General features: G+C 53.9%; 3 protein-coding genes across 8 annotated transcripts in view; all 3 read left to right on the top strand.

Moving 5' to 3' along the window:
- The window catches only part of KANSL3 (KAT8 regulatory NSL complex subunit 3), a 36,144-nt gene extending 24,337 nt beyond the window's left edge, over positions 1-11,807 (top strand). For 3 of the 6 annotated variants that reach the window (XM_019545990.1, XM_019545989.1, XM_019545992.1), the window contains 6 exons: positions 313-467; positions 1,400-1,512; positions 1,802-2,024; positions 2,460-2,593; positions 7,951-8,104; positions 11,106-11,807. In XM_019545990.1, coding sequence (XP_019401535.1) covers positions 313-467; positions 1,400-1,512; positions 1,802-2,024; positions 2,460-2,593; positions 7,951-8,104; positions 11,106-11,653 — 1,327 coding nt within the window. In that variant the 3' untranslated portion in view covers positions 11,654-11,807. The remainder of the gene's footprint in view (positions 1-312; positions 468-1,399; positions 1,513-1,801; positions 2,025-2,459; positions 2,594-7,950; positions 8,105-11,105) is intronic. The other 3 variants (XM_019545991.1, XM_019545993.1, XM_019545994.1) reach the window with 2 other exon arrangements.
- An 8,043-nt stretch (positions 11,808-19,850) lies between these two features.
- LOC109317292 (small serum protein 2-like) lies at positions 19,851-22,735 on the top strand (the record flags this gene model as incomplete). Its single annotated transcript, XM_019545896.1, has 3 exons — positions 19,851-19,977; positions 20,525-20,654; positions 22,555-22,735. Coding segments are annotated over 3 exons (369 nt in total), but the record flags the coding sequence as incomplete, so codon positions are not given.
- A 447-nt stretch (positions 22,736-23,182) lies between these two features.
- Positions 23,183-27,357, top strand: part of FER1L5 (fer-1 like family member 5) — a 26,296-nt gene continuing 22,121 nt past the window's right edge. The window contains 6 exon segments of the mRNA XM_019545987.1: positions 23,183-23,310; positions 24,670-24,734; positions 25,364-25,446; positions 25,588-25,696; positions 26,405-26,489; positions 27,085-27,185. Coding sequence (XP_019401532.1) covers positions 23,226-23,310; positions 24,670-24,734; positions 25,364-25,446; positions 25,588-25,696; positions 26,405-26,489; positions 27,085-27,185 — 528 coding nt within the window. The 5' untranslated portion in view covers positions 23,183-23,225.

Raw genomic sequence — 27,357 nt, 5'->3', positions numbered from 1 at the left:
CCTTGCAGTTTGTGGCTCATCATTCTCCCCAGGACTGGGGCGAAGGGAAGGGAGTCATTAGTCGTTAGCTGTTCCTCGTCTTCAGCCTTGATGTCCCATGCTGCAGCTTGAGGCCGTTGTTCCTAGTCCTGTCCCCTTGCAGCTGCAGAGAAGAGCCCCCATCTCCATCCTCTGTCATCACCCCTAGGGTGTTTGAAGGCTGGTAGCACAGCCTGGTCATGCTATTAAGCTAACAAGGGGTGCCTCATGGAGGCCTTTGTCCCACCCCCTTGGGAATGGAACTCATCAGGGTGGCTCTGTCTTGCTTCCCAGGCTGAGCTCGGCAGCAGAGACCTCAGCCATCAGCCCGACCCCCTCAGCTGTGATCCCCAGCAGCACAGCGCCCAGCGCCTTCCACACCCTCCAGAGCCGGCTGGTGGCCAGCAGTGCCCACTGCCTGCAGACCCAGCCCAGCGGCTCCCTCCAAGGTACCTGCCTCTCTCAATTTGGTGGTGGGGGAGGGGCCATTTCCCAGTGGGGGAGCAGCAGGGGGGAACCTTCTTGGCTGGTGGGCCACAAGTTAATCTCTTTATCCTTTCTGAGTGCCACTCCAATCCCCTTTTCCTGCCTGATCTGCTTTCTGCTCTCTGCCTGTGCTCCCTGCTCCATCTGCTGTTCTGCTTTCTGCTCCCCGCCCCATCTGCTGCTGTGCTGCCCATCCCCTTCCCGTCCTCCTGCATGTCATGCACGGCAGCCTCCCATGCCACTTGTGGCACATGGTCCATAGATTGTCCACCCCTGCAATAGGGAGCAATGGTTACATTGGCTCCTGGGCAGATCCAACCGTCCTTGCAATAGCAGCCAATTCTACATGCCACACAGGTTTTTCATTCAAACTTTCCTGTATTCCTACCCCTTCCTCTGAGCAAACTCTGGGCCAAACCATAGGGAAGCTGAGAATTCATGAGTTGCATGGTGTGTGGTCAGAGTCTGTCCCTGGTGGGGAGTTTATCAGCATTGGCATGGCCTGGCCTATTTATCTCCGTTCATTTCTGTCTCTGTGGAAGGCTGAGCCCATCTCTGGGATCAGTACCCCATGAGGGAAACTCAAGTAAGGCACCAGCCCTGAGGGCTTTGGGGTATGAGGGCTCCCTGACAACTGGGCACCTTGGCTTTGAGCCAACAGGGACAGCCAAGTGTTCTCTCTGGGCTTGGGCACTCCAGCACCAAGCCACATCCTGCTCCTACAGAAGCCTATGGGACCTTTCCAGTGGTGTCAGGAGGAGCTGAGGGGTGGGCTGGTCATCTGTCATTGCGCCGGGGCCTCTTCAAGGCTGCGCTCATGGCCAGGAGCATATGTGGGAGGCTGCAATCTGTGAGCCAGCCCCAGTGATCACCTCCTAGCTCTGTTTCCTTCCAGGCACCACCTCGGCTAGCAGCCTCCTGCAGGGCTTGAGCTTCAGCCTGCAGGACATCAGTACCAAGGCTCCAGCCCTCCCAGTCAGCAGCGCGCCCCCGGGGCCACCTGCCCAGGTAAGCCCCCATCTGGGAGGGGAGAGTTTGGGGCAGGAGGTCCTGGGTGCCATGGCATCCTTCCAGATGCCTTCTCTGGCTCAGACACTGAGTACAGAGGTAGCGGAAGAAGGGAAGGGGGAGAAAGACCTGCTACAGCCTGGGTTTTCTCTGAGTTGGGGTGCAGTATACCGTGGGGCCCACAGGCTTCAGCTGCCTGCTGCCATGAGACCCTAGACTAGATGAGAGGAAGATGCAGGGAGGGAGCCACCTCTTTCTGGTGCTTACAGCTCTTCCTGGCTTCCCTTAGCAGGCCTCAGCTGTGAAGACGCCCGCGGCCCTCCAGAACCTGGGTACCATCACCACGGGTGCAGGGACCATTGTCCGCACCATCCCTGTGGCCACGTCGCTAGCACTGGGAGCCTCTGCAGGGGGGAAGCCCACAGCCATCCACCAGCTGCTGACCAATGGGGGCCTGGCCAAGCTGGCCAGCAGCCTCCCTGGACTGGCCCAGATCTCCAACCAGGCCGCAGGTGAGAATGGAATCCCTGTAGCTGGCGTGACGGGCTTTTTTTCCTCTGGTAGGGGTCAATCTGAGGCTCTCTGAATGTGACCGTCAGTACTGGGCCAAGCTGAATCTCATGGGTCAGTCTGTGGGTGTGCTCTGGAGTGTGCCAGGTGCCCACCTGGCTTGTTGGCTCTCTGAGGTGCTTCCCAAGCTTGTAGCCCTTTGTTCCCTGTGGGCTCTTGCCAGGACATGTCTTGTGACTTACTTTGCCTCCCTCTGACCTATGATGCATCTTGTCCCCCCACACACTGGCCGTGACATGTCACAGCCCCCCCCCGTCTTGCTGTGACGTGTCTTGCTCCCCTACACACCAGCTGTGATGTGTCCCAACCCCCCATGGCCATGATGTATCTTGCTTCTGCTTCCTACTCATGATATGTCCCACACTTGTGTTTTCTAGGCCTGAAAGCCCCAACTACCATCACGGTGACCCTCCGGGGGCAGCCCAGTCGTGTCACTACGCTGAGCCAGGCAGCCATGGGGGCTCTTCAGTCCCCACTAGAGGAGCAGCCAATGCAGCCCCATGTACCTCAGGTAACTTGGGTACCTTGTCTCAAGGGAGGATGGGCCGTGGTGCAAAGGCCATGCTGCTGTCACCACCTACCAGGGCCCATCTCTCCTGGTGGCTGCTGGGGGAAACTGCATGCTGTGGTGCTCTGGCCTGGGAAGCCCAAGTGACCTTGTTTTCCATTCCCAGGGGCCAGGAGACCTCTTTCCTTCCCAGCCTGCCCTGCCAGGGCAGTCACACCCATGGGATTGGGGCTTGACTAGCACAGGGGGGACGTGTGGGAGCCCCAGCATGTCATAGCCATGTGGCTTGGGCTGATTTAGCCTGGCTGAGCCTCTCAGGATGCATCTGATGCCAGGTGCTGCACTGTGTCCAGATGCAAACTCGTGGCAGCAACAGTATAGACCGCCCCACATGGAGCCCTAGTGTTGGTGGCCTCTCTGGGGAGGGTGCATGTCAGAACCAGCCTGGCCTCTGCTCTGCTGCTTTGGGACAATGCTGGGCCTTAAGGACAGGGGAGTCCTTGAGGCCAGCTGTGGTTGAGGTCTCCCAGCTCTGGCCATGGGTGTAGGACCCAGCTCCTGCAGGTGAGCAAACATCCCACTCCCACAGAGGCCAAAACCCTAAGGGTAAGGGAAGACCCTTAAAAGGTGTCCTCCCTTCTCCTCACCTCCTTCCCTCCTGCTTTTAACTGCTTCAGGGCAGGCCTGGTATCTTCCCAGGAACCTCAGCAATGCCCAGCTCCCATTTTGTCTGCGTGGCAGCTTGAGCCAGGTTGTCAGAGAGGTTGCCAGGCACTGGGAGCCCCAGAAAAGAGATGCTGTGGTGATTTGGTGGTACCAGGGGTGTCTGAGCCCCTGGAAGCCTGGCCTGTTGGAATAGGCATGAGGGCTGCAGGCAGTCGGCTTTGTTCGTCTGTTAAAGGCAAAGCAGGGACCATCTGGTTCCTTCAGCCCCATCGCTGGTGCCATTTCACCAGCCTGGTATGATTGAGGAGCATTGCCAGAATTGGAATAGTGAGTCTGTTGAAAGTAATAATAGCGCCAATGAATCATGCCAGGCACCCGCTGGAGCCTGGAGATCTCAGCCTCGGGCAGCCTCTGCTGCCCAGGTGTGCCGTGAAGCAGCTGTCCCAAGTGACACAGTTCTTTCCAGGGCTCCATTACCCATGTTGGACAAACCTCTTGGGGTGGATCTGTACCCAGTGTCCAGGTACTGGCAATTAGGCTATGCGATACAAGCCATGGAGTTGGCTGCCAGTATGAGCCCGTGTGCCAAAGCTACTTTGTTGTATCGCTCTTGCCAGGAGCCCCATGGGAAGCAGCTGTCTTACTGTATTTTTTGCATATGGTATGTAGCGTTTTTGGCTCAAGATGATGTGATGTGAGGTATGTTATATGCAAGAAATATAGTAAGAGCAGGTTTTGCCCATTCTGGGCAAAAATGAAAGTAAAATCTTCACCCGACTCACAAGAAGCAGAATAGTGAGCAAGCCCAGTTCCCTGGCAGCTGTTCCTCAGTCACTTCCTTGAAGAAAAGATCTTTTTTCCTTCATCTGTCATTCAAAAGCAAAGGTGTGTCTTATATTTCAGGGGCGTGTTCTATACCAGAAAATACAATAATAAGAATAGGGAGCTGTTTCCTCAGTCATGTTCCAGTAATTACTGTAATTATTGCCTTTTTGGGTTTCTGGGTGCAACTCCAGCTGTGCCTTCATGAAAAGGGCTACCGTGGGGTCCGGCACAGTGCTGCCATGTCTCCAGCCTCGATCTCGCCGTGATGCTGTTGGGGTGAAGTGCGGGGCATGTTGTTAGAAGGGGAAGGGGGATTGAGATCCATTTCAGAGACAGTCTCATGGCTGCAACTCCTTTGCCTGTGGGGATGGAGAGATTGCCCATCCCAGCATACCTTGTGGTTCTCAAGTTTGTTAGACTCGAGGCTGCCTCCATTAGACTCCAAGGCTCCCTTGGAAAACCCCAGCTCTTTGCTTTTACTTATTTCTTGATTATGGAAAATGTCCTAGAGCAGTTCTTCCATGGCAAAGACCCCAGCAGGGCATTCAGGTTCCTGTTGGAAATCTCTGGGGCTGTGCCATGCTTTCAAATGAAAGCTGGATAGAAACCAGCTACAAAGTTGTTGCAGGTTGACTCTATTCTGTAGCTGGACAGATGGTTTTATGAAGTGATAATCATTTCGCGTGTGTGGCCAGTGTAAATTTATTGTGTGATTAACCTGTTAAATGTGTGACCCTTACTTTGCATGTGCGGCCAGTCTAAACTTATTGCGCGATGGACCAGTGAATTTCCTAATATGTGTAACGCATGCTAGGGGCCTGGGTTTCCCCTTTTGAATCACGCGGAGGTATTTGTTCACTTCACCATGCTAATCCTCTTTAGCAGGAGGTATGTCTGCCAGAAAGGGATCACTGCTTAGTTAATATCCCCCTGGAGAGAGTATCTCTTCTGTGGAGTGCCCAAAATTTTGTCCAAGTGCACATGCCTCTGAATAGAGGGCATTCAAGGTTTAATGACCCTCCATTGTTAGTCCTGTTCCCTGTCCCTTAGAACAGTGGGGGCCAACCTGGCTAACTGGCTTAGGGACAGCACCCAGAGAGTGGTGGTTGATGGGTCATTTTCAACCTGGAAGGAGGTGGGCAGTGGGGTCCCACAGGGTTTGGTCCTTGGGCTGGTTTTATTTAATACCTTCATCAGTGATTTGGATGAGGGTGTGTTGAGCACCCTCTCCAAGTTCACAGATGATACCAAATTTAATGCACCAGAGGGCAGGGGCAAAGTTAATACACCAGAGGGCAGGGAGCAGTTACAGGCTGACCTGGGCAGGTTAGATCAATGGGCGGAAAGTAATAGGATGCAATTCAACAAAGATAAATGTACTCCACCTAGGAAGGAAGAATCCCCAGTACACCTACAGGTTGTGGGAGGTCCTCCTCAGCAGCTCAGAGGCTGAGAGAGATCTTGGAGTCATAGTTGACTCCAAGATGAACATAAGCCAGCAGTGCAACGAGGCCATCGACAAAGCCAGTTGCACCTTATCATGTATTAGCAGATGCATGACCAACAGATCGAGGGAGGTGAGGCTCCCCCTCTATGCGGCACTGGTCAGGCCGCAGTTGGAATACCGTGTCCGGTTTTGGGTGCCGCACTTCAGGAGGGACACGGCGGATCTGGAAAGGTTCAGAGGAGAGCCACTCGCATGATTAGTGGTCTCTGTGAAAGACCCTATGAGGAGAGTTTGAGAGATCTGGATCTCTTCAGCCTATACAAAAGACGGTTGAGGGGGTGACCTTGTGGCCGCCTATACATTTATCAGGGGAGGACAGCAGGGAATTGGGGATGCGCTGTTTTCCAGAGCGCCCCAGGGAGTAACTAGGAATAATAGGTGCAAACTAGTGGAGAGTAGATTTAGGTTAGACATTAGGAAGAAATTTTTCACAATAAGGGTGGCCAGATTCTGGAATGGGCTTTCAAGAGAGGTCACCTAACTTGGAGGTCTTCAAGAGGAGGCTTGACAATCACCTGGCTAGGGTCATCTGACCTCAGTCCTCTTTCCTGCTGGGAGCAGAGGGTCAGACATGATGATCCATTGGGTCCCTTCCAACTCTATAATCTATGAATATTGTGTAGGACCTTGCAGCACACTTAGAAAAAGGTCTCAGGGCACCCCAACGTGCTATGACCCCTCCCCATGCCCCAGTGTTACAGGCATTTGTACACTGCCGTGCTCAGATCAGTCTGATTGCTTGTTACCTGCTTATAGTCTGCTCAGAGGGGGTTTGGAGTGCAAGGGACCTATGGAAAGAAAAGCAGCCTGGGGTGTCCATCCGCTTGGCTGCAAACAGGCTAAAGCAAGTAGACAGACACCAGGGGTGCATTGGTCATAACAGCTTTGTGAGTACCCAGATGCTGACACCAGGGGCCTGGCCTCTGTGATTGCCCAGGCCAGGCAAGCATGGTGAGATGAGCCACTCCTGAGTCTAGCTGGGGGCCATCCTAGTTGCCCATAAAGCTACATCCTGAAGACCCTGGCGCTGCCTTCAGGATGGCCCCAGCCTCATCCAAATTTGTTGCACAATCTCATTACAATTGCCTGGGCCAAGAACTGTCAGGCACAAATGACATGTATTGTATGCTAGAGAGAGTGGTAATGGTTGCAGTGCTCAGTTCACAAGGCACAGCTGTGGCAGGCAGTGTGATGAAGTGATAGCCATGCCCAAGTTGCCATGGTAGGAGGTTTGGCATGGAAGGCAGTGAGCGGGTGGGCGGGGGTCTGTTCTGCCTAGAAAACTCCAGAGGGGAAAGGACCCTCTGTTCAAAGCATAGGACTCCTTGGGTTTTCTCTTTAGCTTGCGTGGCTGGGTCTCTGGAACCAGGTCTCCCTGCCTGTGCTATGGGGCTTCAAAGGTACCCCATAGAGAGCTTGAATTTTCTCTCACCATGTCCATCCAGAGGCCAGATGATTGTGGTCAGCGTCCGGTGAAGTGTGTGATGCCCCCAGATAGTGGGCCAGGGGAAAAATTGAATGTAGCACAGGGCAGGGAGTCTTGTTAATCCCAGGGCTCTGGGCTCTACTGATCAGCGTGTGGGCCCAGGAAGGAATCTCCTTCCTTCCTGTTGCATGGTGGTCAGGAGTTTTGCCCCCTCTTCAGCAGTGCCAGGTGTTAGCTGCAGCCCAAGCTGGGGAGGGCTACCGAGCTGGGCCCTTGCTGTTTCCAGGACCAAACCCATAGTATCGTGGCTAGAGGGTCTTGCTCCTCTGCTGAGGCTCAGCCTAATGCTGCATTGGGATCAGGAAGGCACTCCCCTCCAGCTCAGATGGGCACAGACTGGGGGGTTTGCCATCACCTGCAGCAGGGGCACAGCCTCTGCCTGGGGTCTCAGTGCATTTAATTCTCAGGCACTGGCAGGCACTTGCCGGATCTCATCTCCAGTGTCACCTAGAGCAGCGTTGGGGCTCTCGGTGTCTGTGAGCAACAAGCCTGGTCTCTGTGCATGGGGCTGGGGTAAAGTTTAAACAGGGACATGCCTTAGTGGGGCCTTGGATGGAGCTGATCCTGCTTGGAGCAGGAGTTTAGGCCAGCTGTGATCTTCAGCCAACCGAGCTACTCTGCAATCCTCTCTGCTCTAGGCTTGCAGATGCTCAGGTGCAAGCTAATTCAGTGCCACTGTTGTCAGCCCCCCTCCACTCAGCTAGACCCAGCTTAAAATCCCCAAGGTGCCAGGATACCACCGGTTTGCATTTGAATAAAGGGCTTTGTAGGGCTGGCTTGACACCCCTGGAGAGTGCGGTAGGTGCCAGTGCCAAGCAGGGAAGTGGGGCATGATGGGGGCTCCCACGTGGCTCTCAACTCCTTTACCCCTTCCAGGCTCTGGATGGCGCTGCTGGGAACGTGGCCTCCCCCGTTGCCTCCGTGGGCAAGCTGCTGCCTCCGCTGGATCTCGGCAAAGGCCAGGCCGGCGCAGAGACAGCCCCCGGAGACCCCGCGTCCCACCTGGCGCCTGCAGCAATGCCATCCCTAGGTGAGGCGCATGGCAGTCGTGGGGCGAGGCCCCTGGGCCCAGACAGAGCTGCGCCGGCCTGGTGGGGCATGCGGTGGGGGCACACGGCTGCCTGGCTGCAACCGGTTCTCGTGGCTCAGAGCTCTGCATTGGGGAGCCTTCAGTAGAGTAGGGACCTCCATGTGTACCTCACTAGCTCGCCTGCCTAAGTATCTCTCTGTTCCCCTCTCTAGCCTGTGCTTAGGTTCTGGAATACAGCTAGGTTTACCCAAAAGCACACGTGGCTGATGCCAGCTCCTCTCCCCAGCACAAGCCAGCATAGGCTGTGGGACCACAGCCCACTGTGTCCTACCTAGTTCCAGCCCCAGCCCCAGGGCCACAGCTCTGCCTTTTGACGTGAAGGGAAAGGCTGGGGCGGGCACAGTGGGCAGGCCAGAGCTGCCCACGTCCTGTCTGGTTCTGGTGTTTTCCCAGGATGGCCCAGATCCATGCTCTCCTGACAGCTCTTTCCTCAGTAAGCGCCGGAACCACTGTACCCTGGCTGTGCTCCTCCCTGCCTGGGCTGCCCATGCTCCTTCCCCCATGCTAGCTTGTGCCTGAGCCAGGGGGTACTTGGTGCCCTGGAAGAGGCAGGTTGTAAGCCATGTTGGTCAAGTCAGACTGTAGGCAGCTGCTTTCTAGCTCTAGGGCTTGCAGACCAGATTGGAGCTGTGGGGTCAGGTCATCTGGCCCACAAGGGCCTCTCATTGCAGCTCTCAGACCCAGCACTTAGGGGGGTTAATGCCGCCTGCCCCTGTCCCCTTACCCGCCGCTGCATTCTCCATTCTCGCCTGCCATCCCCTAGGTGCCTTGCTGAGGCTCTGGGACAGGTCTGTTGTATCCCAGAGCTGTGGCTTGGGGTAAGACAGCTGGCTGCCTTGCTGCTGGGCAGGCCCAGTTACTCCCACTGACACTGATGTGCCTGTGGCCACATTGGTGCTGCTTGTATTCTAGCGGCGTCTTGTAAGCACGAGGTGTTGTATGCACACAGGCCACGTCAAGCAGGAGCAGGGGTGAGGGGGTATAAGGGCCAGTTGAGGGGTCTGGGACCTGGTGTGAGGAGCTGTCCCGTGTCGTCCCCCCCCCCCCCCATGGCTTTGGCAGCCTCCCTCCACCCAGGGCAGGCCATGAGAGAAGGAAGGGACCCATTTCCATGGCAGCTGGGGGCTGGGATGGACAGCGCTGCCCGCACAGGAGCCCTATCAGGCTCAAAGGTTTTGTTTTTCACAGCCTGATTGCCCCCAGCAGAGACCCCTCCTGGACAGGTGACCTGGTGCCCCAAGGTATCTCTAATAGTGGGAGCTCCCCTGGCTAGGTTGTCAGCCTCCTGACTGGAACTAACTGGGCCCAGAGGCCTGGCTTGTGGGGGCTGGGAGGGGCAGGCTGGTCTTTGCCTCTCCACTCGAAGGGCATTGCAGGCTTCTGGCACCCGGGGCTGGGTGGGTGCACAAGCTTCTCACCAGATGGCGTTGGTGCCCCCATGGTGCTGCTGGGTGGCGATGAGCCGGCTTTGCCTAGGGTCATGGTGCCCTGGCATAGGGAGCTGGTTACACCCTGGGGAATTATGCAAATATGCATCCACGCAATTTTGCACATAAGAAGCATGACTGCATACTTGCATAATTTAACTGTGACAGGCTCTGTGCCTCCACCTCCAAGATGTTGAAGCAGAGCTGTGTGACTAGACAGTTGGGTAAGTGGAGAGGGGAGCTTCTGCCTGCAAGAAGGGGGTGGTGGATGTGGGGGCATGTGTGGGTGGGTGTGGGGTTTGTGAGTTGGTTATGGGCTGTGCGCCATCGGGCCAGGTTGGCCAGTGTGACTTCCATTAATCCAGCGGGAAGCTGCATATGGAGGCACGGAGCCCGCCCGGCCCAGTGGTGCTTAATTCCATGCCTCCATGTGCAGTTTCCTGCTGGAGGGCTGGAAGCCGCACATGGAGGCCTGGCCCAGCGCAGCTCAGTGGCTCATGGACCAGGAGCCATGTACCATCAGGCCAGGCAAGAAGCCACACATGGAGGCATGGAGTTGTGTGTCACTGGGCCAGGCAGTCTCCTGCTTGCCTCCAGTTGCGAGTACTGTAGTACTGGAAGCCCCAAACGTAGGCACAGAGCCCACCTGGCCCAGTGGCATGCAGCTCCTGGTCCAAGCACCATTGGGCCAGGCCAGCTGGCTCAGTGCCTCCATGTTGGAGGCACAGAGCCTGCCCAGGCTAATGGCATCCAGCTTCTGCCATCAGTGCCATTAGCCTCACATGCTGGCACAGAGCCAGCCTGGTCTGGTTTGAAGGCACATGCCAGTAGGCCAGGCCAGTTCCTCTAGCACATGCAGGCCCTGGGACTCAGCCAGAAGCATGCACTGCTACAGGCTCTGCCCGCCACTGCCAAGGGCCCACTGCCTGCTGCTGCTGAGCCACAGGAAATGTGTGGCTGGGGGGCCCCACACCCAGCTACAAAACGCACACATCCAACCCCATCCCCCCACAAACCCCACATTGTCCCAGATCCACACCCCCCCACCTGTCTACAAACCCCACACACACAGCCATATCCGCAACCCCCACAACTTCATAAATCCAACCCCTACACACCCACACACACCCCATACTCCCCCCCAACCATACAGAATACCTGCATATATTTCTAAAGAAGGTTCACATAGTGGTATATTTAGTTCATTTGTTTTATGGGGGGTTGTTTACAAATTAAAGTAATTAATTTTGCCTAATTTTGAGTTTTCTGGTGCATCATTTTGAACTTTTCTACGCGTAATTCCCTAGGATGTTGGCAAAGGCAGCAGAAGCAGCACCAGGATGGCCACATTAGCTGTCAGGGGAGGAATAGGGCTGCCACAGGCAAAGGACAGGTTGGGTCATGTAGGGCAACTCATGTCCCCATGTGGTCCAGCTGCCAGTGTGGTGCCTGCACCTGGGGCAGGGAGCCAGCAGGGCCAAGGCTGAGCTGTTTCTGGTTCCCTCTCTCTGTAGCGCCCAGCACCAGCCCCATGAAGACGCTGTATGTCATGTCAGATGCCAAGCTGTCTGCACTCACCAAGTCCGTGATGGCTGAGGCCGCCTCCAGCGCCCCATCAGGCTCCGCTAGCTCCCCCACAGGCACCGTCACCTTCACTGCCTCTGCTCTGGCTGGGACCCCCAGCCCGCCCAGTCTGACCCACACCAAGGTAGGCCCGGTCCTGCAAGCCACCTCCAAGACCGTCATCCTCACCTCAACGCTGGCTGCTGTGAAGAGCGATGGGGCCCTGGCCCACACTGGGGACAAGGCTGGCCTGTCCAAAGGTGCCGCTGCAGCCCTCGGCCATGCACTGGGGGCTGTAGAAACACTGGGACGGGTACCCTCTGTGGTGGATGAGGGCAGTACAGTTCTGCACACCCGGGAGACACTGACCAGCAGGCACTTGCTGCCACAGGGTGTGCTGCCCACTGGGGCAGGCACCACCCTCATCGCGCTGAGCGGTAGCCTGGCCAGCCCCTCCATCATCACCACAGCTGGGCCTGTGCATACCCAGAAGCCATAGACACCTTGGCCATGGTTTGCTACCACCCACATCTCTTGAGCCATGGACACTGGGAGGTGAAGGGGGTGGGGGAGGCACCCAGGTGGGCCCCGATGGACATTTCCTTCACTCTGTTTTTCCATTGCTGTTGAATAAACCCGTTTCTTCTCCTCTGGCCCTTGCCTGGTCCCTGCATCACAGGGGAGGGGCATCCAGGCAGCCATGATGGCATGTAGAAATAGCATGGGACATATGCACCAGCAAAGAGGCTTCAGACGCCACTCTTCCTTAGTCTTTGGCTTTATCGGGGAGGGAGGTATGAAGTCAGGGACCCCTCCTTTGGTACATGGAGGCATCAGTGTTCTCCCCTGCTCCACGTTTGGTGACCCAAGTGCCCCCAGAGCAAAAGGAGCTGATGGGGTGGGGGGTGTTGTTCAAGGCCATATGCCTTTGGTGCATTCCTTTTGTCTACTACCAAGTATCTCAAGCTGTTATCATGAGCCCCACAGCTGGACCCCTGCAGAGAGGGAGCCAGACCACTCGTGGATTATCCTAATGTGGGCAACAGGGCTATTTGTAACAACCCTTTCCAGTTCCCATCAGACAGTCTGGTGTTGAGAGAGCACGGGGAGAAATACAGCAGAGGGCGGCGTGAGAACAGACGGACGCCTGTTTGTTCAGCTTCATTGCCCTTCATGTAACAACAGAGAACATATGTGGCATAGGACACATCTAAAAGTAAGAGTAAATAGTCTGGCCAATTGAGCAAACAGGTGGGATGAAGAATGGGCTCATCCATCACAATGTCTGACTCAGCAAAGCCACAGTGGAGAGACCTTGTTCAAATGTCAGCCAGGGGACACACTCTTGAGCCTCATCCATCCCTGCCTCTGGGAGGGCCAAGACACATGGGCCATCATGCTGAAACGCAGCCACTGATCGAGACCAGCATCTCAGTTTAGTGCAGACCCCAGTGGAGACCCCTCTGTCGCCTCTGGATCTGGAGCCCAAGAACCTGATGTTCCCTAAAGCTCCAGGTCTTGCAAAAAGGTTTGTTGTTGAAACATGAGCACAATGGAGATCTGAGATGTCACAGAAGGATTACTGAGATTTGTCTGACCTTCTGACTACTACTCCATGCTGCGTATCCATGTGGGTACCAACGATAATGCCAGGGAGATCTTGAGCAGATCAAGTATGACTACAGGACTCTGGGTGCGAGGGTGAAGGGGGCAGGGGCTCAGGTGGTGTTCTCAATTCTTCTGATCAAGGGGAAGGGTCCTGGCAGGAGCAGATGTATCCTGCAGATCAGTGCATAGCTGCACAGATGGTGTTGCCAGCAGGGATTCAGCTTCTTTGACCATGGGATGATGTTTCAAAAAGAAGGATTGCTAGGAAGAGACAGGACCCACCTGACAAAGAGAGGGAAGAGCATCTTTGCAGACAGACTCACTAACTTAGTAAGGAGGGCTTTAAACTAGGTTTGCAGGGGGATGGAAAACAAAGCCCTGAGGTAAATGGAAAAGCAGGGGAACTCGAGGGGGCATCAGGAGAGGTCTCATTCTTCCTGAGAGAGGGCAATAAGCTAGTCATCTCAGGTGCCTGTACATAAATGCACAGAGCCTGGGAAACAAGCAGGAGGAAATGGAAGTCCTTGCACATTCACAAAACTATGTTGCTACTGGAATAACAGAGACTTGGTGGGAGCTTGCATGACGAGCATGGTCATGGATGGGTGCAAACTGTTCAGGAAGAACAGGCGGGGGAGAAGAGGAGGAGTTGAACTTTATGTAAAAGAGCTGTATGGTTGCTCAGAGCTTCATTATGAAACTGGAGATAGGCCTGTTGAAAGTCTCTGGGTTAAAGTTAAAGGGGAGATCATCAAGGGCGATGTGCTGGTGGGGTTATGAGGCTTTCTTCAGACAACTAGCAGAAGTTTCCAAGTCACAGACGCTGGTTCTCAAGGGGGACTTCAGTCACCCTGATATCTGGTGGGAGGGCAACACAGCAATGCACAGGCAATCCAGGAAGTTTTTGGAGAGTCTTGGGGACAACTTCCTGGTGCAAGTGCTGGAACGGCCAACTATGAGCCATGCTCTTCTTGTCCTGCTGCTCACAAACTTGGATGATTTGGTGGGGAATGTAGTTTAGTAGATGGCAATTTGGGCAGCAGTGACCACGAGATTGAGTTCAGGCTTCTGAGGAAAAGAAGGATGGAGAGCAGCAGAGTAAGGACCATGGACTTCAGAAAAACAGACTTCCACTTGCTTAGAGAACTCATGGGCAGGATGCCCTGGGAAGCCAGTCTGACGGGGAGGGGAGTCCAGGAGAGCTGGCTGTACTTTAAGGACAACTTATTGAGATTTCAGGAACAACCTATCCCGATGCACAGGAAAACTAGCAAGTACAGCAGAAAACCAGCTTGGCTTAGCAGAAAACTCTTCAGTAAACTAAATCACAAAAAGGAAGCTTCTAAGAAGTGGAAACTTGAAGAAATAAGTAAGGGAGCATATAACAGCATTGCTTGGGTATGCAGGGGTGAAGTCAGGAAGGCCAAAACACAATTGGAATTGCAGCTAGCAGGGGATGTGAAGAGGAACAAGAAGGGTTTCTACAAGTATGTCAGTGGCAGGAGGATCAGGGAATGTAAGGGTCCCTTACTGAATGGGGGAGGCAACCTTATGACAGAGGATGCAGAAAAGGCGGAAGTGCTCAATGCCTTTTTTGCCTCTGTCTTCATAGGCAAGGTCAGCTCCCAGACTACTGCATTGGGCAGCACAGTTTAGAGAAGAGTTGAGCAGCCCTTGGTGGTGAAAGAACAGGTTCTGGACTACTTAGAAAAGCTGGATGTGTACAAGTCCATGGGGGCAGATAGGATGTACCTGAGGGTGCTGAGAGAGTTGACTGATGTGATTGCAGAGCCACTGCCCATCATCGTTGAAAGCTCATGGTGATCAGGAGAGGTTCTGGATGATTGAAAAAGAGCAAACATAGTGCCCATATTTAAGAAAGGGAAAAAGGAGGATCCAGGGAACTACAGACCAGTCAGCTTCACCTCAGTCCCTGGAAAAATCATGGAGCAGATTCTCAAGGAATCCATTTCTAAGGACTTGGAGAAGAAAACAGTGATTAGGAACAGTCAGCATGGATTCACCAAGGGCAAGTCATACCTGACCAACCTGACTGCTGTCTACAATGAGATGACTGGCTCTGTGGATGTGGGGAGACCAGTGGATGTGGTGCACCTTGATTTTTAGCAAGGGTTTTGTTACGGTCTTCCTCAGCATTCTTGCAGGCAAGCTAAGGAAGTATAGGCTGGATGAATGGACTGTAAGCATTGGGCTCAGACAGTAGTAATCAATGGCTCCATGTCTAGTTGGCAGCCAGTATCAAGTGGACTGCCCCAAGGGTCGGTCCTGGGGCCAGTTTTGTTCAATGTCTTCATCAATGACCTGGAAGATGGCATAAAGTGCACCCTCAGCCAGTTTGCACATGACGCCAAGCTGGGGGGAGTAGTAGATACACTGGAGGGTAGGGCTAGGATTCAGAGTGACCTAGAAAAATTGGAGGATTGGACCAAAAGGAATGTCTTGAGGTTCAACAAGGCTAAGTGCAAAGTCCTGCACTTAGGACACAACAATCCCATGCACCAGTACAGGCTGGGGGCCGACTGGCTGGCAGCAGCTCTGCAGAAAAGGACCTGGGGGTGACAGTGAGCAATAAGCTAAATACAAGCCAGCAGTGTGCCCTTGTTGCCAAGACCATACTGGGCTGCATTAATAGGAGTGTTGCCAGTAGATCAAGGGAAGTTATTACTCCCCTCTGTTCAGCACTGGTGAGACCACATTGGGAGTACTGTGTTCAGTTTTGGGCTCTCTGCTACAGGAAGGATGTGGACAAATTGGAGAGAGTCCAGCAGAGGCTGACAACAATGGTGATGGGGCTGGGGGACATGACTTGCAAGGAAAGATTGGGGGAACTGGGCTTATTTAGTCTAGAGAAGAGGAGACTAACTGGGGATTTAATAGCAGCCTTCAACTCCCTGAAGGGGGGTTCAAAAGAGAACGGAGCTGGACTCTTCTCAGTGGTGACAGATGACAGAACAAGGAGCAATGGTTTCAAGTTGTAGCAAGGGAATTTTAAGTAGATATTAGGAAGAATTTTCTCACTAGGAGGGTAGTAAAACACTGGAGCAGGTTACCCAGAGAGGTGGGGAACCTCCATCCTTGGAGGTTTTCAAAACCCAGCTAGACAAAGCTTTGGTGGACCTATGGGAATAAGTCCAGGGGAGAGCGACCAAAATGATGAAAGACCTGCAGAGGAGGACTGTTGCTTGGAAGATCTGGGAGAGTCCAGAGAAGAGAGAACCTGAAGTGGTGTTTCATGACGGTCTTCAGACACCTAAGAACCTAAGAACTGCCACGTACTTCATCAGACCTTAGGTCCATCTTGTCCAGGCACCTGTGTCACACACAGCAGAGGGCAGATGCTGAAATGGAGGGTGAGCTGGGTCTGAGCAGTGTTTTTTCCCCAGCTGCTTGTGCCCTACCATGGGTCTGAGTAGAGATTTTCCCTTGTTCCTCTCTCTTGCAGCCTCCATCATTTGAGATCTAGGAAGTTCTGATTCAGAGGCCGTATCCTTAACTCCCACATGCTCCTGATGCCCCTTTTCTCCAAGAATGTATCCTGCCCCTTTGTGAATCTGGCTGAACTCTCAGCTTCCCACACATTTGGGGCAACAAGTTTCACCCCTTAATGCTGTGCTGGGTGGCAAAGAACTGCCTTGTGTTTGCTTTAAACTTAACGACTTACTGGTTTCATGACCCCTTATTCTTGTAGGTGAAAGATGGTCAATAATAAATCCCTACTGTCTTTCTCTTCACCATTTAGTATTTTGAAAACCCTTCCCATGTCCCCCCTCAAGCATCTTCTTTCTACACTGAACAGCCCTGGCTTTGTTAGTCTTTCCTCATATGAAAGCCCCTCTACACTGCTAATCATCCTTGTTGCCCATCTCTGCACCTTCTCTAGTTCTGTCTCCTTTAGGAGGTGCAGGGACCAGAGCTGGGCACGGTCTTCAAGGTGTTGCTGCCCCAGGGATTTACAAAGGGGCATCAAGATACTGTCTGCTTTGTTCACAGTTCCCTTCTTCATCGTCCCTAACATGTTGTTTGCCTTTGTGGCAGCTGCTCTGAAGGATGCTTATAAAGAGGACAGCAATGGACTGTTCTTGGTGGCTGCAGGGGCCAGGGATATGAGTCATGGATTGAAAGAGCAACAAGGGACATTAAGCTGGGAGATTACAAAGAACTTCCTGGGTGTGAGGCTGGTCCAATGTTGGAACAAGCTGCCTAACAAAGTGTGGACTCTCCCTCTTTGGGAGTCTTTACAAGCAGGTTGGACAGACTCTTGGCTGAGATGTTTTGCCATGAAGCTAATCCTACCATGAGTTGAGGCTTAGACTAGATAGGACCTTTGGAGGGCTCTGCCAGCCCAGTAGTGTTGTGACCTTCTGGATCTGTCCCTGTCTATAATCCAGTTAGCAACAGAGCTGAAAGTTGAGCTCTGGGGCCCTTCACAGCTCCAGACACTGAACCATCACTCTGGGCCTGCCATCACCTTCCCTTCTCTGAGCAATGTGTCACTTCTTGGCTACAGCAGAGACATGGGGCTGTGGGGTGAAGCTGTTCTAGGCACACAGGCTTCTCCAGAAGTCCCCTCCCTCCCTGCCACAGGCTCCCTTCTCCATCTCCAGGGTCAGTTTTTGAGAGGCCTTTTCCCAGCAACCAGATCCCACTTGCACCTGCGCAGCGATTCCCTGGCAGGTGCAGCAGAGGGATCAGAAACCTAGAGCCTTGTGAACAAAGAAGGGATTCATGCTAAGCATTGACGTTGGGGATGAAGCAGGGATTTCACCAGCCACTGCTGAAGGGGCTGGTAGTGTAGCCAGGATGCTGTGACTCTCCGATCAGGGATGCTGCTCACGGAAGCTCACAGAGAAGGGCCCAAACTGAAGGAATTGAAGCAAGGGTCTAATTTTGGAGATCACTTCAGACACTGCCATTCTCCCGGTCACCCTCCACTCCTTTTGCAGCCTGTCTAGACTTTGAGCTCTGCAGGGTAGTGGTTGTGAAGGCTGTTCACAGTATCACAGGTCCTGAATCTCAGCGCAGGCAGATTGGCAAGGTCTTCAGGGGGTCATATTCAGTCCAGCCCAGTCAATCCAGCTGCTATCTAGTCATGGGCTTCTGGAGAGGCCAGGTGTGCTAGCTGATGGGCCCTGGGTCCCAACTGAGGCATGCAATGTGAGCTCAGGGTGGCATACCGGGCCCTGTACCCCCCTCATTTGCTGCTCACACATGCCCTGGGTGGGGATTTTGGCAGCAGGTGTATGTGGCAGGTGGGGAATAGGGCTGTGGAAGCATTGCAACTATCAAAACTCCTTACATGGCCCTCAGGCCCAAATAAATGCTCACCCCTGACCTACCTGCTCATAGACACCAGAGCCTCCCAGCATCCCTGCCACATCTGGACTTTGCGCAAGGGTTTGTCAGAGCCTTTTCTTTGCGCCTAACCCCATCCTGTAGCTTTGTGAGAAGATCCTGTTCAGCAGTGGGCCCAGCCTGGTTAGCAAACTTGTGGGTGGGTGCAGCAGTGCAGCCAGGAGAGACTAAATACAAATACCACAGAAACATGCCCCCCTCCCAGAAGGGGCTTAGACACGTCTGCTCACCCCCACGTGGCCGAGAAAGGGACAGGGTCTTGTCCTTCCTCCTGCCTGCACGTCCTACAAATTAAAGCTGCCTTTGCTTCGCCAGCATCCTGAGCTTTCGTCGGCCAAGGCCATTGCTGGACTCTGGAAAGCCAAGATGGTGAGTGGCACCTCCTACTTTCTGCCCCTTTTACCTCTGTTTCTCCCTTTCTCCTGTGCTCCTGGAAGGTTGTCTCCGAGCCAGCATGTGCAGCTGATCTACCTCAACTGACAAACTGTTGAGGATTTACCTCCATGTCCCCAGGCTCTGAGATGAGCAAAGAGCTTTGGGGACAGCAGAGTTCAGGTCTGATGGGATATACCTATATGACCCTCCCCCCTCCTCCTCCTGCCCCAAATGGACAGTGAGGGCTTGTGTGCCATTTGGCGCCTTCCCCCCACCCAGGCAACCAGCCAGTTAACAAGCCTTCTCTGTGTAGGTTGAGTGAGCTTGGGTAAGAGTTTGGTCAGAGCTCCCATAACCAGTGATTCTCAGCCGTGAGATCCTTTGAAGGTTGCTTTATTAGGAGCACTGTTGGGAGTGCCAGCCCCTCCACATGATTCAGAGAAACCCAGACATTTCCCATGGTAATCCAAAGGGTCCAAACCTCCTACCTTGCCTTCGGCATGCTGAGACCTTTGCTCCAGAACAATTGCTCTTTGCCAGGGGTGCTCAACCTTTTGACTCTGTGGGATTGGGTCCTGGGTGTCTAGTAGTGTCCCTACCCAGCCTCCATTCTGGGATCAGGCACTCATTTAGCATACAGGACCTGGGGGTCCCCACAGGTCCAGAAATTTAGCAGTGGGGGCTGTGGTGGGATTTTCCATAGTCAAGAAAAAAGTGAAAGCAAAGAGCTGGGATTTTCTGAGGGGTCCTGGAGTTGCGAGGGGATCCTGAAGCCCAGTGAGGCTGAGACCTGCTGCCGTAGACAAAGTACATAATACCTCTGGCCCAGCAGATCCAATCCAGCCCAGCTTTGGAATGACCCAAAGCCCATGTTGCAAATACAAAACCTTCTGGGATCAAGGTAAGTTTAAAGGGCCTCCTTGTTTCATAGTTTCATAGTCTGTAGGTTCGGAAGGGACCTGAGCAGATCATGTAGTCCGACCCCCTGCCATGGCAGGAAAGAGTACTGGGGTCAAATGACCCCAGCAAGATGTTCATCTTGTTGGTAGAGAGCTTGTGATGGGAAGGGACTGTAGACCCTGGAGTCAAGCCAAAGGAAGACCCTTCCAGTCCAGGATGGAAACGAGCAAGGAAGGGGGCATGGGGCTGCTTGCCTGGTATCCACTCCAGCTATGGCTAGGGGTTTGCATTCTCAGCACTCAACTTGGCATATTTAAAGTGGTGGCAGGGCTCTGGGGAGACAGGATGCCCAGAGAAGCTATGGAAAACCCCAAAAGGATGGAGCTGGTTTGCCCTCTTCCATGGAAATAGCTCAAGGGTCTGGCAGACAGCGTTGGTGACCTTCTGAGCTGTCTTCATGCCTCCTCTTGCAGAAGATCCTGATGATCCTGAGTGTACTCTGTACCACGCTGACTCTCATCCATGCCGGCTGCTTCGTAGTCAAGAATATAGTGGAGCTCCAAACAGGTAAAGCTGTGGGCATCTGTTCTGGGAAACAGTCCCTGTCCCAGTCGGATCGTAGGGTTATCTGATGGCTTTGTTGTCCAATCCCCACACAGCTGACCTGGGGCTGGGGAGTGCTGGACATACCCCCATGGGTGGCAGGACCTGCCTACGCCCCACATCACAGGGGGGAGAACTTGTGGGTCTGAGCTAGAAGGAGCTGGCCCCATCTGTTGCTGTGCTGTCTCCTTGTCCTTTTTTCCCTGACCCATTGGTTGCTCTGCTCTCTGCCTCTTGCCCTGTGCCTCCTTCCCCATCTACCATTGCATTCCCTGCTCCCTTCCTAATCTGCCTTCCTAATCTGCCATGTGCCACATGCAGAGGCCACCTATGCTGCATGCACCACGCATAGTGTGGACTGGCCCAATAGCTTTGTGCTACACACTGAGATCTTGGTAGCATGATGAATGTGAGTGCTGCCTGGCTAAGAGCAGAATATGGATGTCGAAAGCAAGTGGCACTGGACATGGCCATATGGGGCTTGCTACACATGTCCCCCATTGTTTTCTAGATGGAATCATTACTCCCGATAAGTGCCTGGACCCATTTGACAGGAGTGAGCATGCCATCGGGACCTCATGGAACTCCGACTTCTGCATGAGGTGTGAATGCCAAGGGGCCACCATAACCTGCTGCACCAGGTAAGTGTCTGGGGTCCACGTGCCCCTTGGGAATAGCTCTATGGGCCTCTGGAAAGGGCAGGAGCTGCATATGGTGTCCCATGGTCAACATCCAAATGTTACAGCTGGCCTTGACGTACCGGCCTGTGCCATGGGCACTTAGAAGGACACCAGCAGGATAGAGAGGTCATGGCATAAAGGGATCCCAAATTGGAATCAAGCAAAGACCCCTCCAGTCCAGGGTAGAAACAAGCAGAGAAGGCAGTGTGGGGCTGCTTGCCTGGTACCCACTCAGACTATGGCTAGAGGGTCACGCTCTCGGTGCTCAGCTCAGCCCATTTAAAGTGGAGACAGAGCTCTATGGAGGGCATGATGCCCAAAGCAGCTACGGGGAACCGTGGGAGAATAAGCTGGTTTGCTGTCTTCCATGGGGATGGCACAACAGATCTGTTCAAATGGGCCCGCAACTTTGCTCTGAGGGATGAGTAGGGGTCAGCTAAATTGTCCGTCTCATCTGGTATCCATCCTCTGATGGTAGCTGGAACAGATGCTTCAGAGGGAGTGCATATGAAGGGTGTGGATCTGGACATATCCCTATCTATGTGTGGTCCATCTTGGCTGATTAGCTGACAGCAGTTGGTATCAGAGGCTTTAAAGCCATGGTTCTCACTCTTGGTAGACTTGGGGCTCCCCCTCATTAGATTCAACCCCCTCCCTTTGGAAGATGCCAGCACTCAGTAATTAGAGGCAAACTTCCAACCCCTCCTGAGGGCAAATAGCTGCTAAAGGAGGTGTCATTGGCAAGAGCTGGGTAAACCCCTTCCCATCCCTACACATTCAAGGCTTTGGATCCTTACTTGCAATATGACCCTGGGGCTTTTGCTGGTGACCTGTCGCAACTCCTGCATGGCTGGAGTTTCAAGGCCCCCTCTCCTCCTCCAGCATAAAAGCTATCAGATACACCTCTGGGGAGGTGAGGTCAGAGCTGGAGGGTTGGGCTTGTGGTTAGCTCACTTTAAAAAGGTTGGCCAGTGCTGCCCTACATAGAGGGCCAGAAAGCCAACAAAAAGGGGCTGTTTGATGGGCATTGAAAAAGGGGTGTAGGTGGTTGGGTGCATCCTCACATAGAACACAACACACATGTTTCTCCCATTAAAGAGAAATGAGAAGCCTTACTAATATATCAAGGGGCTAGCACTACATTATTCGGCTTGAGATCGCTGCAGAAACACGCGCTGGAAGGTGCACTCATTTGCTAGAGTACATGTAAAGTTTTTAAAAAACACAAACAGCTAGGCAAAAAATAGTCAAAGGATATTCAATCATTCATCCTGGTGTCATTGTAGTTAAATGTTCATCTCTTAGTCAGGTCTATAAAAGCAAATCTAACCTTTTTGAGAGTCTTGAAAGTACCTCTGTTACTTTACTGTCAGTCACTTCTACATCTGAGTTAATACGATGGGTGAGTAAAGGTTTTTAGCTAGAGAAAGTCTGCAGAGCTCAGAAGAGGAGGGATGTGACCAGGGATGGCCAACAGGCAAGAATAGTGGCAGAAGAAATGATAGTTTGAAGAGTGAATGGTCAAGACCATTGAAAAGGAGAGAGGGGCATGAACACCTGTGGAGCAGAGAGAAACAGGAATCAGTGAGATGATGCTGAGCCACTGTTTAGAAAGAAATACCACTGCTCCTCCCAGGCAGTTGGGTTTAAACTTTAAACAACTGCACCCCCCTCCTCCTGGATCTGCCCTGGATAAGGCCTGCTCTGAGTGTGCTTCTTCCTGCAACCAGGTAGAGTCTCTCTAGAGTCGGGGGAAAGGAGGCATCTCCTGGAGGGTTGGTCTTTAGCTTGACCATGTTATGGGACTCCTGGTCTAACAATGAGCCTTTGTTCGCTGGTCTCCCCTCTTGCTCCCTTTCAGGTACAGCAGCAGAATCTCAACCCCCGCTGGTTGTGAAGCAACACTGGATAAGCAGCTGTGCGAGTACAAGATCCACAAAATCAATGACCCAGAGGCTCCCTGTGAAGTGTGAATGAAAGAACCTATCTGAGCGGCTTTCCGCCAGGGGAGACCCAATAAATCTCACATTTGCTCTGCAGAGCCTGCCAGGGTCGTGGCTTTTTCTTGAGTGAACGCTGGTCACCTCCCAGCTTCCTTCTGGGCCAGGGTCAGGTGCAATATCTGGTGCTGGGTCAGGGCTGACTGTAGTTTTGCTAAGAGGTTGGATGGTGGAGTTGGAGAGGATGGGTTGGATAGGGCTGATCCTGTTTCAGGCAGGGGTTGGACTGGGTGTGATCTCTGGAGGTCCCTCTGGCAAAGGACCGAGCTTTTGGGCTATGTTTGTCCCCATGAAACAAAGCCCCATCCAAAAAGAATCACCAAGCAGCCTCCTCCTCCTTACTGTGACATCACTTCCTGTTTGTTCTACATCAGCGGCTCTGCTTGTGATGTCATGCCTCCTTACATCTGACTTCCTAGAGACAAGTGTTGAATTGCTCGCTGGGCGACGTAGAGCAGAGGGGTCACGGGGAAGGTGGCTGGGGGCCCAAGCTCTAGTCTGGCTTCTTGGACCTTACAGTGCCAGCCCCAAAATGTTGCACCTCGTTGTTGTCTCTGCGTATCTCCCATCACCAAACTTCGCTGGTCTCGACCTATTTGCAACAGCTGGCTTCAGAGGTAGCTGGACCTGGTGTGGCTGGTCACAGGGGATGGGTTACGGGCACCCGTCAGCCCTTCTCAGGGGTGTCACATCCCGGATCCTAGCTAGAGGGTCTTGCTAGAGGGTTCAAACTGATGCTGCGTTGGAGTCAGGAAGGTATGGGTCAGATAGGCATGGACTGTAAGAATAGCATGGTAGTGGAGTAGATGCCTAGGGAACGGGTGGCCTCTCCCTCCCTGGACATGTTCAAGGAGAGGTTGGGCAGGCAGAGGTCTGGGATGATATAAGTGCAATGATGCCTGTGCTCTGCTACGGGGCTTTCCCAGACTTTCCTGGTTGCCGCATGGGTCTGGCTGGGAATTAGCATCCCTCCCCCCTGGCCGCCCACCTTGCTACTACATGTGTAAGGGGATTTAAGCCTTCCTCAGCGGCACTGGGTCCTGGCTGCAGCCCATGCTGGGGATGGCAAATGGGCCTGCAGCTGGGAGGGCCCTGCCTAGAGGGTCTTGCCCCTCTGTTCAAGCTCAGTCTGACACTGCATTGGCGGCAGGAAGGAATTTCCCTCCCTGGTCAGACTGCTGTGGACTGGGTGGGGTTTGCCTTCCCCTGTAGCAGGGGGCACGGGCTCTGCCTGGGATCTGTTGACTGTCTATTGATCTTTTACAGCAGCAGGACATTGACTGCTGTGATCTCCCTGCTTTCCCTGTAGCAGGTTGAGCTAATGTCTTTTGTGGTGTCAGGGTGACAGTAGCAGTAGCTTTGCTAAGAAGTTGGATGGTGGGTTTCTCTAGGATGGTTTGGACAGAGCCAATCCTGCCTCAGGCAGGGGTTGGACTAGATGTGACCTCTGGAGCCCACTTCCAGCCCCACTTCTCTGCGCTTCTATGGTTTCCTCTCCCTCTGCAGAGGGGTCACAGCCTCTGCCTGGGGTTTCAATGCATCAGACCCCTTGGCAGCAGCAGGGCACGGCCAGCCTTTGTTCCCCAGCATCACCTGGGGCGGGGCTGGGGCTCTCGGTGTCTTGGGGCCTGGTCACTGGGCATGGGGCTGTTATGTGGTATGAGGAACAGGCCAGGCTAGCATATGTCTGGGAGAGTTTGGATGGGGCTGGCCTTCCCTGCAGCACAGCCACAACTGGCCTCATCTTGGGCAAGGTGAGAGAGCACAGGCTGCAGGAGTGCTGGCTGGCTGAAGGCCCTGAGCTGGCCCTGGTGTCCAGAGGTGGGGCCAGTCCTCAAAGCAGGGTGGGCAGGAGCCAGAGCGCGGTGGAGATGCCTTGGAACCAGGGTCATCATGTTGGCAGCCCCAGGACCTGCATGGGGTCCCCTCTGGGGAGGTACAGCCCTGTGTGGCACCGCATGTTTGCTCTCTCATAGGGGTCACAAGAAGCACGAGGGTGGTGCAGGTGGTGCAGGAGGAAAAGAGCCCCATGTGGAATGAGGTGAGACCTCCCCCTCCTCACATTCATGCTTATGCACACACATACATGCAGGCACACAAGCACACTTAATCACATATGCATACACACAAACACGTGCATATAAATGCCCGTACAGGTACTCGCACGTTCATACACACGTACAAACACGGGTGCACATAAACACATACCCATAAACTCATGCATACGCATGCACATTAACACCCATGCATATGCATGCATAACCATATACACACGTGTACACGCATGTGCACGCACGCGCACACCATGCATACACACACATGCACATGCTTACATGCATGCTACACAAACATAAGTACACCAAAACACACATGCATATATACACACACAAATGCATGTACACACAAACACACATACAGGCACACGTATCTGAGGCCTGGGAATGGCTGCTGAGGCTGTGTTCCAGCAGAGAGACCTCTCCCAGGCCCTGGGACTCTTCAGATGGCCACAAGACTTCTCTTCCTGAGGCCATGCATGGGTGTACCCCACATGCAGCCCTGCCCCTTCCCTTCTGTGGCCTGACGCTTCTCACTAGGCCTCACTCCCCTGACAGCAGAGTGGCCTGATGTGATCAGGGACCACAGCTCTGTGACACATGGCTTCCCTTGCAGACTCTGGCATGGCCGCTGGGGGACCAGCCTCTGGATGCCACTTCTGCCCTGGACATCCGTCTCAGAGAGCTGGATCAGGAGAGGTGTGTGGCTGGAAACTGCATGTGAGGTGGTCATCAGGAGGGGGAGGCCTCTCTTGACCATCCCAGAGCATTTTCTTCCCAGGTAAAGCAGGTGGGTGAGACTGCTGCCTTGCCCATGACAGCCATGTTCCCATCCTCTAGGGACTTAGGCTCCGTCACAGTGCCGCTGGCATTCCTGGCCACCAAACCAAGCCATGTCCTTACCCTGAAGGACCTGCCTCTTCTGGACAACGACAGGCAGCCCATGGGGGTGAGTCTGGGGGTAACCAGACTGGACAAAGGGAGGTTTTTCCATTGGGATTGTTCTTTCGAAGCCACAGGTCCTGGGGGGGTGCGGCGTGGGCTAACCTCAGACAAGCCCTCAGTATCCACCACGTGGCTATCTCACCTGTGAGAGAAGGCAGTGGCCAGGAGCTGAGATAGTGGCCAGGAGCCTCCAGCCCCAGCCCCTAATGTCTGGAGACCCACAAGGCTGCCCCCAGTCCTGTCTAGCATCTCATCCCATTCCTCCCATGTCAGCAATATGGTGGCATCTTGCTCCATCTACCCTTCACCATGTGTCTCTGCCCCCACCATGGCCCAGGACCCAGTGGAGATTGACTCATGGGTGGCAGGGAAGATATCCCAGCTTTAGCCCGAGCAACCGGAGGGAATGTTTCAGGATACGAGAAAAGAACTTGTAGTCAGCAAATGCTTTGCTACCATATTTATTAGTAGAATACTAAGGGAAAGGACAGAAGAGTTTTCCTTCTACCAGATGGGTCAGGATTGAGGTCCTCAATAGCTCTCTGTGTCATGTATGCCACAGGTTGGCCCCCATGTAGTCTGAGGCATCCAGGCTGTGACAGGGCTTTATGGCCTGGAAAGAACTGAGCCCCATGGGGTGTTTGCTGCAGTGGATTTGAGGGAGGGCAGCACTTCCCATGGTGAGCTAATCCCATCTGCTGTTGGCTTTCAGGGCACCATCAGCGTAAATGCCTCCTATATCCCACCAGGACACAAGATATTCAGGGAGCCCGGAAAGCAGGAGGCCAAGTGGGGAGGTAGGTGAGGAGTCCTCACACTGATGTCTTCCACCTTCCCTTGGCCGTGGTGAGTGGCAGGGGGAATTTTCTTCCCTGAAGAGAGGAAGGAGGTTTACTTGGCTGGGCACCACCTCTCCAGATCCTGCCCCCAGGCAAAAGCATAGTTCCCAGATCCCCCAGGGAAAAGGGTAGAAGCCACAAACAAGGGCCTAGAGAGCAGCCCATGGGGGCAGGGCACCACAGGATAGCCCACCTCTCCCATCCATGGCCTGGGCCCAGATGATCACAAGTCAAGGCCCCATCTCAGGCCTGTGAGGTGCGTCCAGCCTGTGCCAGGCCTGCACAGGGCTCCCTTCACCCCTCTATAAGGCACCTGGCAGTGCTCACAGTCCATCCCAGGGGACAGCTCCCCATGGCAGGCCAGGATTCAGGGTATCGGGCAGCCTGCACATGAAGGGTACATAGGATGATGTGTGTTGGGCTTTGTATTCCTGAACATACTACATTAGCCAGCCCCATGGGTCATGGTGAATCAGGGGATGGAGTATGAGTTCCTCTCTGAGCACCATCCAACCCAGACTGGCCCCATCCCCCCCTCTCCATCCTTCTGCAGTCGGGCCAGCTAGGGCTACTGGCATGGATCATCGGAGACCAGGATTTCACAGCCCAATGCCTCGCAGGCAGGAGCTCGGGGACAAGCAGCAGGATTTCCAGGTACCAGGCTGAGGTCTCCAGGGCAGGGTCAGTACAGAGGTGGAAAAGGATCTTGGAGTCATCATCAACTCCAAGATGAACATGGGCCAGCAGTGTGGGGATGCAGTCAGGAAGGCCAACCGTACCTTGTCATGCATCCACAGATGCATCTCGAGCAGGTCCAAGGAGGTGA

Source organism: Crocodylus porosus, unplaced genomic scaffold (genome assembly GCF_001723895.1).
Source record: "Crocodylus porosus isolate Cpor-Errol unplaced genomic scaffold, CroPor_comp1, whole genome shotgun sequence".
Taxonomy (NCBI): Eukaryota; Metazoa; Chordata; order Crocodylia; family Crocodylidae; genus Crocodylus; species Crocodylus porosus.
Note: the sequence above shows the minus strand (reverse complement) of the source record. Positions and strands in the feature narration are given on the sequence as shown.